General features: G+C 40.3%; 1 protein-coding gene across 6 annotated transcripts in view; it reads left to right on the top strand.

Annotated features, from left to right (window-relative positions):
- Positions 1 to 14,368, top strand: part of LPAR1 (lysophosphatidic acid receptor 1) — a 135,748-nt gene that overhangs the window by 69,911 nt on the left and 51,469 nt on the right. For all 6 annotated transcript variants that reach the window (XM_039240967.1, XM_039240959.1, XM_039240937.1 and 3 more), the window contains one exon: positions 8,432 to 9,179. In XM_039240967.1, the coding sequence (XP_039096898.1) occupies positions 8,432 to 9,179 (748 nt within the window). The remainder of the gene's footprint in view (positions 1 to 8,431; positions 9,180 to 14,368) is intronic.

Genomic DNA, 14,368 nt, shown 5'->3' with positions numbered 1-14,368 from the left:
ATGACAGGTTTGTCTTTGGTGGGGCCGTTCTGAGAGAGTCCGGTCTGGGCGCACTGAGGTCTGGCCCTCGGGAGAGGCTTGCTGCTCGCGAGTGCCAGACAGTGTGGAGCAGGAAGGGGGAGGGGATATCACAAGCTCGGGACCATGGCTTGTGGTAATTTCTCCTTCTGTGGCTTTGCAGACTTGACAGGTAGTTGGATTTCATATCGCAACTGTCCGTGATTTATAGACTTGGGGTCATGACTCCTTTTATCTGTTTCCTAGCCTGGAGCCTCAGCTAAGACAGACAGACTTCCTTGTTTTCTCCAGTGCAACTGGTTAGATTTTTTTTTTCCTGGCCTACTCTTTTACTGATGTAGAGATCTTGAAGACTTCTAGCTTAGTAATTGTTCTCGGTTCCAGCTCACTGCCTCTGACAAGGCCGGGGGCTCATCTTCTTTTGCTCAGTAATATTTACTGCTCTGTCTCCATAATCTATCAGTGTATGGCCAGGGGGACCTGTTGCCTTGGCTTGTAGTTCCCTTTTAACTCAATAATGCATTGAGAAGACTATTATGTTTTCTCCATAACCTCTTTTTTTAAAAAAATTTTTAATGTCTAGTTTTGAGAGATAGAGCATGAGCAGGGGAGGGCAGAGAGAGAGGGAGACATAGAATCCGAAGCAGGCTTCAGGCTCTGAGCTGTCAGCACAGAGCCCGATGCATGACTCGAACTCACGACAGTGAGATCATGACCTGAGCCAAAGTCGGATGCTCAACCGACTGAGCCACCCAGGCACCCCTCTCCATAACCTCTTAATGTTTTAAGGGTTTTTATTATTCCTTCCTCTTAGACCAACTTAAAATTTTCTCCAGAAAATGTTTCTCACTTTATCTCTGCCTGTTACAAAGGGCTGGAACAGATATAAAGTATTTTTACAGAAGTACAATCTGCTTTCCCTAGTTCGTCTTTGCACATGGACATCTCTTATTCACGTACGTTGTTACTTTATAAAAAGTAGAATTTTGTGTACCTTTCAGGTAAACTTTCAAAAATCTTGTAGTTCCATTTTCTTCAGCTATTCTAAGAATTCTAGCTTTCAAACATTTTTAGTTTCTATCAGCATCATTTTGTGGTTTTCTGTCTCTAATGGCAGATCATCTTACTTTTTTGTTTGTTTCTAATTTGAGGCTCTAAAAGGGAGTGAGAACAATTTTGTTTAATAGAGACTTACTGGCATTTAATTCTCTCTCTCTCTTTTTTTTTTTTTTTTTTTTTTTGGAAGGTAGAAGAAATGTGTAGAAGGTCTGATTATTTTAGGTTGAAGAACTTGAATTGCAGGGGCCTAAGAGACGGCCCACACCTTACTTTACAAATAAGAAAATCAACATTCAGAGCAGTTATGGGACTTACTGAAGACCAGTTATCTGGGGAGCATCAGAATCAGGAAGAAGTGTGCACTCCATTATTGTACATTAGCAGGAGTGGGAAACCAAGCTGGCTTGATTTATATCTTATTAGTGGTCCTTTATCCAGCATAGATGAAAATCTCTCTTTTAGCATGTCAGTTGCACCCATAATCGCATTCTTATCTAAACAGTTACTAAATCACCTAGGTTTAATCACCAGTCGGCTAGCTTGTGCCAAGTATTCCCTTTTCCACTTGGCGAATGAATATATTGTTGTCTTTCAGGAGATTAAAAATCACACTGAGTGGACTGTGAGAGGCTCTGCAGCAGGCACCAGGGGTATCGTTTTGGTTCCCTTGTCAGGTGTAGGGTAGTACAAAGCCCCCGCCCATACCTGGTCTTCCAGGAATGCCTGCGAGCGTGCAAATAATTAATGAAGTGCACGGTGAAGATGAGCACGAAACGCGCTTCTTTCCAGTGCAGGCTCCACAGAACTGCTATGACTTCTTTTGAGATCACATGCTAGGGTGAGGTAAACTTCTGAGATTTGGAACATCTGCTCTGCAGAGCGGCCAGGAGGCCTCCTGCCTCTCCCCCTCATCCTGAGACGTGATTAGTGGATGTGGAAAAGGGTATGGATGTGGGCTTCTCTTTTTAGCATTAAGGACAATATTTTGGGAATAATCCCGTTTCATTTACATCTTTGTTCCTTGGGCAGTGCAGAATTCTGTAACTTCTCGTGCTGCAGAGGGATTTCTAATTATGCTGATGGGGATTTTAGCAGAATAAACTTTAAAAAAGTCTTGAGCCCTGGGGCTCCTGGGTGGCTCAGTCAGTTAAGCATCTGACTTTGGCTCAGGTCGTGATCTCACAGTTCGCGGGTTTAAGCCGCAAGTCAGGCTGTGTGCTGACAGCTCAGAGCCTGGGGCCTGCTTCCGATTCTGTGTCTCCCTTTCTTTCTGTCTCTCAAAAATAAACAAACATTTAAAAAAATTTTTTTGAAGTCTTGGGTTTTGCCTGATCATATTTTTGTGTTCTCTAGATTTCTTACAATAAATAGGATAATGATTCAATGAAGTGGTCTTTTCAAAAATTTGAAAATTTATTGTTACAACTGTAATAGTATGTCTTGTTTCTTTCTTGCATAATAAGAGAAAATTAACACATTCTTCTCCCGCATTTCAAACTCTTACTGTTAAAGGGATTTTACTTTCAGAGTAGGTTATTTTTATAAGTATACTTTCAAGAATTACTATTATTATTACTATTATTTTTTAATGTTTATTTTTGAGAGAGAGAGCATGAGCAGGATAGGGGCAGAGTGAGAGAGAAACACAGAAGGAAAAGCAGGCTCCAGGCCGCAAGCTATCAGAACAGAGCCCGATGCCGATGCTCACTGACTGAGCCACCCATGTGCCCCTGAAGAATTCCTTTTGATATCTGCTCTAAGTTTTGGAACTTAGCACGAAGAGCACTAACTTAGACTCCAGTGTTTTGGATGCTTACTACCACTGTTGCTGCTCCATTGTGTTTTTTATTTTTTACTTACTTGCCTGTATTTTTTAGGAAGGAAATGTAGATGTTGTTCTTTGTGACTGCCCACGTTTTTGAGACCATTGTATATTCTCCTCATATGGGGGCATCACTATAATTGGCTGTAGAATTTATGTACTTCATTTTCTCCTTGTGATGGAGATTTTGATCCCCTGTGTTCTGTCCTTTGGAATTCTCCTGTGGCAGTAGCCTGATGTTACCCTGTTCTGTCTCTTTGTGTAGATACTTGATTTGTTTCTTTTTGTTTGTTTTTATTTTTTTTGTACTTAATGATTTTGTCTTTACCCCTGAGATTACAAAATCTAACCAAGCTCTATCTAAAGTTGAGTTGCTTTTAATTTGCTGTTTTATAATTTATATAAACGTAAACCAGTAATCTGAGATCTTTCTTTTCAAGCAGTAACTTAAGTTTCAAGCCATGTTACTTCAGCTTTGTCCTAATCTTTCTGGAGTCCTGGTATAACCACATGTTTCCATCTGTGTGCCTCTTTTCCTCATATTCCTGCCATCTCTCACCTTCTGTGAGTGCTGGTGAATTTCTTCAGTATGTCTTCGACTTGCTATTTCCATTTTCTGGAATTTTTATGCTCCATGCTCCATGTTATGCTCCATGTTTGAATTGCTGTTTTTAATTCAGAACTTGGTCGCCATCTCTTTGGTGGGCACAATAGTGGGTTTTCAAAGATGTCCAATACTTAGTCTCTGGCACCTGTGAATGTGCCTTATTTGGCAAGATGTGATCAAGTTAAGGATTTTGACATGGGGAGATTGTCTAGGGTTATCTGGGTGGACTCAGTGTAATCACAAGGGTCTTTAAATGTGGAAATGTGGTGGGGGCGGGGGAGTTGGTGTTAGAATGAGGTATTGTGAGAAAGACTTGACTGGCTATTGCTGGCTTTGAGGATGGAAGGGAGCCATGAACCGAGGAATGTGGACAGTCTCCAGAAGTTAGAAAAGGCATGAAAAATTCACTCTAGAACCTCTGGAAAGGAACACAGCTCTGCTAACACCTTGATTTTAGCCCAGTAAGCCCACTTTGGACTTCTGACCTCTAGGACTATGAAATAATAAATTTGCATTTAAGTTACTAAATTTATGGTTATTTGTTACAGCAGCAATAGGAACTATTACAATCTCTATATAGTTTTTACTGGCTTTTTTTGTTTGTTTGTTTGTTTTGGTCTTCATGATGGCTTGTTTTATTTTCAGTGCTAGTACCCTAACAAAGTACATTGAGAATACAAATCAGAAATATCCTATAATTTAATCTTTTTCTTTTACCCCCCTCCCGCCATAAATCTGCTTCAAGGGGAGGTATTTTCTGTTCTTCAGAATGGTCCTCTCCTTTGAGGTTGCACTTTTGTTTTATTGTATTTGATATTTTTTTGCTGTTTGCTGTGTCATTATAGGTCTGAGTACCTGAATGGGTTGGAGTCCAATCATAGTTAAGTTAGATACAGGTTTCGGCCTAGGTCCCTTGGATCCTGAATAAGTAAGAAAGCTGTGGCCATTACCCAATTGGTGGCTTTGCAAGGCTGTCGTTCACTGCTTTCCAGCCCTGCTTCTTTTCATAGATAAGAAGAGAACTTTTCAGAATATGGCCTGCAATCTGTGCTTTATAATCCCTCCAGTATGTGTTGTGTCGATGTAGAAAACCACTGCTCTGAGAACCAGAGATGAGAGAGAGCACAATGCATTACATAGAGCTAAAGCAGAGTTGGAAGTCACTAATAGTATGAGTTGAGGCTGGAGGGCAGGTGAGTCCTGTTAAAGTGGTTGAAGAGTTGAGATTTTTATCTTAAGTACACTCGTAAGCCATTGGAGCATTTTGAGGAGGAAAACAGCTTGGTTAACATTGTCTTTTAGAAAGATCACTAGGAGAGAGGATTACAATTAGAAAGGAGATTGACGCTGGGTAGAGAGAACACTAGTAATCCACTGTAGTAATAATGTTGGTGGCCACGAAGATGGAATAAAGTATACAGGTTGAGTAGATCCTTAGGAAGGAGAATAGACAGGGTTTGGTTATTAAGTGATAAGAATGAGGAGGGAAGGAATTCCCAGGTTTAGCCCTGTGGCCACTGGGGAGATCATGGTTCTCCACCCTTTGGAATAGAGAAGGTAACAGGAGCAAGTTGGGGATCATGAGGAAAATTATGATTTTGAGTTTAGTTTTGAGCACAGACACTGAGTACTGAGTACCCTATGGGGTAGTCAGTCAGAGATACCAGTAGGCAATTTGATATTTGGCTAGAGCTTAGGAAAAAAGTATGTGTTAAATATGGAAGTATATGGTCTGAAGGAGGTCTGACCTCAGAATCTTCAGGGAGAGAATGTGTTCCTATGTTATATAAGATATTTGAAATCTTGGGGGACATATTAGAAAATTCAGTGAAAGTGTGTTGGTTGAGTATATAGCCAGTGCAGAAAGATCAATATTGTGCAGAGCACAGGGAACCCTCAGAAATAATTGAGAAGGATCAAAACCCAGGAGAGTATGATGTCATGAAAGTCAAAGAAATATCTGAAAAAGGCTTCTCAGTCATGTATCTAATGCTCTGAACACAACTTTCATGTTACTTTGGAAAGTTATGTGGAACTAAAGAATTTAATGGAGTGGATTTGATGGAGGGGTTGGGGTAGAAGCCCTACTATAGTTACTTGAGATGTTAGTGAGAGGTGAAGCAGTTGGCTTTGAAGGCGAAAAAGGATCGAAGCTGCAAGGTCAAATGCGGTCATGACAGACCTCTCTCTTCCTCTCCTCCCCTCCCCTCTCCTCTTTCCTTTCTCCTTTCCTGGCAGAAACTAAAGTGTATGTAGATAGGAAAGATTCAGGGAAGGGGAGAGGGAGAGAAAGACGAGTGAGGGGGAATTGGGGATACAAGGAGGAGAAAGGAAACCATTTATAAAACAAAGTTCTTGAAATAGTAGGAATTCATAACACTTGGATGATAAAAGGTATACCCCTTCCGTTGTAACAGAAGAGGGAGAAAGGATGAATTCTTAACTAGGTGATGTCTTTTTTTTTTTGGTGGGAGAAGGGTGAAAGAGTCCCAGTCTGATGATTTTTGTTTTCCTCCTGTGACAGTTGCTGTGAAAAGAAGGAAGATGGGGCTCAAAAGAGAGTAGTAGGTGAGCTTAAGTTAGTCACTATGGAGAAGATAGAGAATAATAATTAGGGGGAACATCAGACTTCTTTTGCTGCTGAAGTCTCAGATGAGGTTCGACTTAGGAATTTATCAGAATCAGTCTGCCAGATGTGTTGATTTTCTCTAACATTGCTCAGAAGCCTTGGTGTAGGTGTGGAGCTGGCAACCGGTTTGCACTCAGCCACGACCAGTGTTGCTCCAAGAGATTGTTACGGAAGTACACGGAGGCCAGTAGATCAGAAGAGAAAGGTCTCTTCTTCCCTATCTGAAGTTACAAAATTCAAGAAGGTCTGAAAACTGAAGATTTTTTTTCGGAAGTCACCTAGGCAAAGTCTGCTCAGAATGGATTTATGTGAGACCATTTATAACCTTTATCAAATTTAATGTATATATATTCATGCATTTTGCTTTAGAAAAATGTGTGGTTATGGAATGATGCTCTAAATTTTGATGGGGATTTTACATCATCTAAGGATGATCTACAGTGTACCTGTTCTTAAAACCAGACAAATTTTGCATTCTGAAGGACATCTGACCTCAGAATCTTCAGGGAGAGAGTGTGTTCCTATGTTAGCAATAAAAAGGCTGGAACATATACTATGAAAGCTGAGCCATATGAAGAAAAAAGGGGAGACGGGGAGGGGAGGGTAATCCATTAGGGAAAGGTAGGATGCTTAAGGAAATAGATGACTTCAAAGAACTGATGTAGTGGGGATCAAATGTGAAAATGGAAAGAATCGGAAGCATGGTGAGTAATTAAATATATAACTTATTTCCAAAAGGAGACAGTTCTGAGTGGTCGCAAAGTTCAGGGTGCGACCATGGGAGTGGGTAGCTGAGTTGTAATGGATAGATAGTCTTTAGAGATGAGGTCAAGAAACTGAGAGGCAAGAAAATTAGATGAAATAGCCAGAATACTGGCAAGATTTGGGGTGGAATGGGACGCTGCAAACCAGATTCTCAGATCTCCAATGAATGAAACTTTTTGGAAAGTACACCAGATACCGAGATGTGTAAGACAAGGTCTTCTTTCCTTTCTCGGGCCACGATCTCTTTAAGAAATAGGTGATAAATAATAATACATGCGGTAAGTGTAATAACAGAAACGTGCTCTAAAAGCTATTAAAGTGTAAATGAGAGACTCTAAATATCTGGACAAGTCAGAAGACTAACCATTTAATGAGCATTTCACACTGTTCCAGAATGTTCAGTGTTCCGTAAACATTTATGCACAACCTGTGGATATTCAGTGGAACATTTGGTCAAAAATAGCAGTTGAAACTGTCGTATTTGTGAAGTCATTTATTAAATGTACAAGATTAAAAAAAGGATGTGAGCTGTCTTAAATATGAATCTAGGAGTCTCAGACAAACTGAAGGCTTCAGGCAAAGTGGTTTATTCTTTTTGAAGTGTAATTTTCTCATGTCTCCTTTATGTTACATTTTCAAATTTTTTAATAGTTTTATTGACTACCTATATTCTGTTATAAACTTTGGATGCAAGTGAGTATGATTAATATATATGTTCTAATTAATGTTGCAACCTAAGAAAACACACAATAAAACATTATCACTTCACATTTTAGAAAAACTTGAAGCAGCCTTCACTTTTTGTAGAACAGTGTCAAAATGTCAACTGCTTTTTGGAGGTTACGTTAGGTAACACATTTCTTATGTGCTCCTGAAAGAAAAATGTCCTCCAACGTCATAGACTGGTTGACAAATACTATTCTGGGGATAAGGAGTCATGGGGGTAGACAGTGCTGACCACAGGAATGTCAAACAGCAGATGCTGGCTTTGGGCTAAGAAGCTTTGATGCAGAGTGACCTCTTTGAAATGTTGGTACTGATGGCCTTTGTGGGGACTTGCATTACCAAAATGTTCGTTACAGATGGAACATACAGTGTGAGAACAGAGATGCAGAAAAATTGCCCTATCTGTAAACCAACTATATTTACAGATTCCCTAAATAACAGGTCAAAATAGGTTTTACTATGGGAAGTATTCCAGTGCAATTCTCTGCAAAGTTTTCATCTGTCTCATGTATTTTAAGCAAGATTTCTGGGCCATGTGGCTTTTCTAGTAGACCTCAGTGATATGCAGCCACCAAGCACAGACCTTGTCATTTATTTAACTCCAACTGCCTTTAATCTTGAGGACAGTAATACAGTGAAAAGCCTTGGGGTTTCAACATAATAACAGAATGTGATGCAGGGTCAGATTTTCAAGTTCTTTGTTGTTGTTGTTGTTGTTTGGCCACATTTACCGTACTGTACGTCCTTAAATTTGGATCTGTGGTTTCTTTCTTTCTTTTTCATCTTTTCTTCCCTTCTCTTTTAGTTCACAGCCATGAATGAACCACAGTGCTTCTATAATGAGTCCATTGCCTTTTTTTATAACCGGAGTGGAAAGTATCTTGCCACAGAATGGAACACAGTCAGCAAGCTGGTGATGGGACTTGGAATCACCGTTTGTATCTTCATCATGTTGGCCAACCTACTGGTCATGGTAGCAATATATGTCAACCGCCGCTTCCATTTTCCTATTTATTACTTAATGGCTAATCTGGCTGCTGCAGACTTCTTTGCTGGGTTGGCTTACTTCTACCTAATGTTCAACACAGGACCCAATACTCGGAGACTGACTGTCAGCACGTGGCTCCTCCGCCAGGGCCTCATTGACACCAGCCTGACAGCGTCCGTGGCCAACTTACTGGCTATTGCAATTGAGAGGCACATTACAGTTTTCCGTATGCAGCTCCACACACGGATGAGCAACCGGCGGGTAGTGGTGGTGATCGTGGTCATCTGGACGATGGCCATCGTTATGGGCGCTATACCCAGTGTAGGCTGGAACTGCATCTGTGATATTGAAAATTGTTCCAACATGGCACCCCTCTACAGTGACTCTTACTTAGTCTTCTGGGCCATTTTCAACTTGGTGACCTTTGTCGTCATGGTGGTTCTCTATGCTCATATCTTTGGCTATGTTCGCCAGAGGACTATGAGAATGTCACGGCATAGTTCTGGACCCCGGCGGAATCGGGATACCATGATGAGTCTTCTGAAGACTGTGGTCATTGTGCTTGGTAAGTTTTGTCTTGACTGTTAAACTTACTTTCCAGATTTTCAGTGTCTTAATATAAGCCACATTAATTTAGCATAATGGTAGACAGCAAATGAGCATTCGCCAGGGGTGTGTGTGTGTGTGTGTGTGTGTGTGTGTGTATTCAAGAATTACCAGGGGATGAGGCACTTTATAACATATCTGTGGTGAAGTCAGCACACAAGTCTTTCTACAATTACAGAACTGGTTTTAGGGAAATGTCTTAGTAATGTGCTCTAAATGATGATGATGTGAAAGAGGTCATGACTATCAAATACTGAAAATACCAGCTTTCGGTAGGTTTCCATACAGCCCAAATTATGCAACTTTTGCCTTGTGGTCTTTTAATTACAGGTTTTCAGATAGTAGAAAATGCTTTTATGTGTAGTCATGTAAAATCTATTTTTTAATTTTTTTGAGACTGTCTCTAAATAAATTATCTTTCACATTCTGTAGTTGTTGCTACATACATGGAGGTAAACATATCAAGGTTTTGTATAGGTTTGCTGAAAAAAATGGATTGGAATTAATAGCATTCTGTGACCATCTTTATAAAAACTTATGTTTTATTCACTGATTTTGTTTTTAATGGTGGAAATTAATTCATATTTCAAGGTGAAGAGCTATATTTTATATACACTCAGATAACTTTTGCCTTTATTGTTTTTCTTAGATGTAAACTCATGGTAATGATCAGAGGAATGTATTTATTCATTTCTGTACTCAGAAAATACTTCTGAGCACCTAATAACTTCTAGGCCAGGCACTGACCCCTGGCATTGTACCCAAGAAGAGGACAGGCATAGTAAATTTCTTTTCTTTCTTTTTTTAAATGTTTATTTATTTTTGAGAGAGAGTGTGTGAGCACAAGTGCGAGAGGGGCAAAGTGAGGGGGGCAGGGCACAGAATCCAAAGCAGGCTCCAGACTCTGAGCTGTCAGCACAGAGCCTGACATGGGGCTTGAACCCACGAACCATGAGGTCATGACCTGAGCTCAAGTCGGAGGCTTAACCAACTGAATTACCCAGGCGCCCCTCAGAACATTTCTTTTTAAGCTTAGAGTACCTGTTTTAAAAGTTGACCCAGTGAGAATTTGTTTAAATAATTACCCTATTGAATTACATTTTCTCCATAGAATACATTCAGGCTAAGTATGATCACAATTTAAAAATCTTTTTTTAAAATCTTCAGCATTTCACCTTTTCCCTTGGAAATTCAGTGGAAAGTTCCTCTAATGCTCCTTGCTTCAGTTTGTAAAGCAGTGTTGAATGAATGTAACCTGCGATTGTGTGGCTTCTCTGAAACTCTGGGAGTTCTATTAATTTTAGTCACTGGAAAGAGAGCCCTAATTATGGCTAAATAAACTAGCATTCTGGTTGCTGCATGAGTCCCATCTATTTTGGTGAAAGTGAACACACCAAGGAGATCATATCTGAGTATCCTGCTTGTGACCCTTCGGTAAGTAGACCTGTAAGAACAAAAACAGAACCGTGATATTGCTGACACAACTAAACCCCTGTCTGTTTTAGTTTATCGTGGATGTTGTTTATGTGTGAAATTGAATAACATGAGCTATTTCACTTCTGTCTTGACTCAAATATTTGTTTCTTTACTGTTGTTCTGCATGTTGGTTGGAACTTTTCATGTGGCTGCACTTTTTCTATTATTATCTCAAGTGCTGCTTATAGTTCACAGAACCAACAGTAAAAAAATGACTGCTGAACTTGGACTATGAACCTGCCAAGTCTTGTTTTAATTTTGCCCTTTGTATAATGCCTTGCCCATTGTGGTATATAGTACGCATTAATGATTCATATAGAATTAACTTTTATGCTTCATTGGATTATTTTACAGGTTAAATGAGAATTATTTTGAGGGTTTATGGGGCAACGATTTCAGTGTAGATCTGCCCTAAGTGCTCCTGCTGCCCCACCCTGCCAACCCCAAACCTGAAAATAATAGAAATAATGTTGCCCTCTGAGGTTTAAACTAGTAGCTTTTACAGAGGTTGAGTATGTGTAACTACCTCTGAAATAGATAGTGTAATTTCTGTAGGTGAGTGATGGAAGAAACTTTAGAACATGGAAAACCCCAGTCAGGATGATAGCTGAAGAAATTTGGTGAAGCAAGATGTGTATGTGATTTTAATACAGGAAGAGGAAATTAAATATATATATGGCTGTAGCCCTTTTGAGAAAAGCAGCAAGAATGGGCGAGTGGGTGGGCTGTAGGAGATAGGTGGTTGCCAAGCTTAGAATAGGGAATTCACAATCCTAAACAGTCGGGTGTTTGTCAAGGTGACACCTGATACCATTCATACAATGTATTCTTCTGCTTGAATCCTGTGTAGTCATAACTATTTACATGGAAGACATGGTTTAGTCCTCCAGAAACCGATGTAGTCTTCTTTGAAGCTCTTCTCTTTGTGAATTAGCTTTTTGACATCAGGCTTTGTGGGTGCACATTTCGTTTTTAACGTCTGCCTTTTCTGCCAGATTGTCAGTTTTGTGATGGCGTTGTAGTGTGTGTTGTCCGTTTCCTCCACATTACCTGTCCTGGTCTCTGGCACAAAATAGGTGCTTATTAAGGAACTGTTGAATGAATGAATGTGGTACAAAGCCAGGTTGTCAAACCTTCAGAACTGAGGACCAAGAAAGCCATAGTGAATTCACTAAGTTAATGCGCACTGTATTCAACTGTGTGGCAGAAGCCAGTCCTGGCTATGATCCTGTCCTGTGCCTTCAAATCAAATCCCGCAGCCTGGGAAGTGACTGCTCAATAAAAAATATGTTTATTTTACCTGCATTTACTGTGGGAATGATTAAGATTTAATGAACTGTGTTAAAAACCTTCAGTTTCCATTTCACCCCATCAGAATGACCTCTGGGTTTCAGACCTGTTCAGTTTCCATGGTCAACAAAAGGATGTGTTGGTCAGTAAGTCAGACCCTTAGGAGTCAACATAAAATAAAGACATCTTTAAGAGTTATCACAGCAATACCAGTAGCAGTTTTTAAGCAAGATTGTATATATTTTGAATGAGTATTTGATCTTAATGTTTTTATTTGTCAAATACTTATGTACCATTAATCATGTATCCAGAACTAGTCTACCTTAGGAATTAGTATTTGTAAAAACAAACAAACAAACAAACAAAAAGTCCTACAGACTGTAAGTACAAGTAAGCATAAGTTTCTGATATATTCCAGAGGTAAAAGCTGAGGTACAGAGAGGTTAGGTAATTTGCCCAAGGTCACAAAGCTAGTTAAGGATAGGAGCTAGAATACATTTCAGGCACTCTGGTTCCAGGGCCTGTGTGTGTGTGTGTGTGTGTGTGTGTGTGTGTGTGTGTGTGTACTTACCTTCATACAATCCTGCTTCTCTATAATAAAAACAACTACCAGTATATGCTGTATTTTGTTCTAACTTTCCAGCAACACTGTGTGACTTAATTGAAACATTGTGATCCAGTTTGTTGCCACTGTTATTCCTAGCTGCTCGTGTCTTCTTTCCTGGGGAGAAGAAAGCTTTAACGGAACATTCCTTTCCTCCTTTTGCTTCCACTAATGATGCTCATGCCTGTCATTTCATTAGCTCCTTTCCACTGCTTGGTGTTGGGAGTGTCAGTAACTGCTTCTGTTTGAAGGAGTGTTTTGCTCAAGGTGTTGCAACTTGAGGATTCATGGTCCCAGCAAGAAGTCATGTAATCCTTCCCCAGCCTTGAATTCTCCCTACTTGACATTTTACCAAGAATTCCTTTCGAGTGTGTTTCACAGTTGAATCAGACTGGCAGCCAAGAAGTTCTACCTTATTTGACCACAGTCTATCTTGAGTTCTAAGTCCTTGCCTTTCTTGCTGTATTCCTTGTGTGGACACTTGTGTGGGGGGATAATTAGAAAAGCAGAGAACCGGGATTTGGAAGGAGAGTCGTGGTTATCATGTGGAGGTTTTTCATCTTCGTCCCGGGGCAGAGTAAAGGACCAAATATAAATATATATCAATCCAGGTGAGGCTTATCTCTTTGGGGAAGAAGAAGGAGCCCTGGTTTTCGTAGTTTGATCTGTTCTGGCTGGAAATGATCACTACTGAAGCCAAATTACTGCTCACTACCTGTGTCCACTGTGCCAGGGTCAATACATGCACCACTCTTCATCCACCTTTTAGAATCTCACCTTTTAGTATTTCCCCCGTTTTATACTGAGGGAACTGAGTTAAGATGGGGCAAATAACTTCTTCAAGAGCATTCATTTTTTAAGTGGCAGAAGTGGAACTGAGCTGTAAGGTTGTTGTTGACCATGACCTACCACCACAGGAAGCTGGCTCTCCACACATCATATAAGAGGCTGTTCCTGGTGGTAATAATGGTGGTGGTCAGAGGAGTTTAACATTGTTTTTTGTCCACTCTGATGGAAGATAACTTAGCTAATATCCTGTTAGCAAATCTTTATGTACTTCTCAATTTAATGCACCAAATCTTAGCGCTAATGATGTAGTAAGGAATGAAAAGACAAATAAGGTAAACTCCAACTTTACAGAGTTTAGGATGGAGTATAGGACCTAAAAAGCTGCGAAACATTTGGGGCCATGTACTAGGAGAGGTCTGGGCAGAGTGATCCCAGGTGACCTCCTGGAGGAGGCAATACCAAGCTGAGGTCCTGATGCCTGTGGAGGAGCTTGCCATTCTGTAGGATGGGGGTGGAGGAGAAGCTGAGCAATAGCGGGAGCAAAGCTCCTCACCTTGAACTCAAGTAGTTAGGTATGATTAACATACGGTGGGTATGAGATAGAGTTTGGACTGGAGAGTCAAAGCCTTCATAACATACTGAGGCATTTAGGCTTCTGCCTGTAGGTGATCAGAGATGGTGAGATTCCCCAAGATAAAGAACACCAGTTCCTTACAGGCATAACCATATATTATTTTCCAAACTGAGATGCTTTTGGTAGTGAGAACAGGCACTAACTGATTGGGACACAGGGGCAACAGGCCTAAACCAAGTCTGCTCAGTGCAAGATGTGGGGTCACTCTCCTTCTGGGTTCTACTTTTAAGAATGTATATTCTTTCTGCATTTTCTTTTGGCTGTTTTTTAAATGCAGATTTCAACACTGGATCCGATTCACTTTAAAGAACTTCTGTGTGTGTGTGTGTGTGTGTGTGTGTATTTTTAAAGCAAG

This window comes from Hyaena hyaena, unplaced genomic scaffold, assembly GCF_003009895.1.
Source record: "Hyaena hyaena isolate Hyena2069 unplaced genomic scaffold, ASM300989v1 scaffold_6, whole genome shotgun sequence".
NCBI lineage: Eukaryota > Metazoa > Chordata > Mammalia > Carnivora > Hyaenidae > Hyaena > Hyaena hyaena.
The sequence above is the reverse complement of the archived record's forward strand: the minus strand, read 5'-3'. Positions and strand labels throughout refer to the sequence as shown.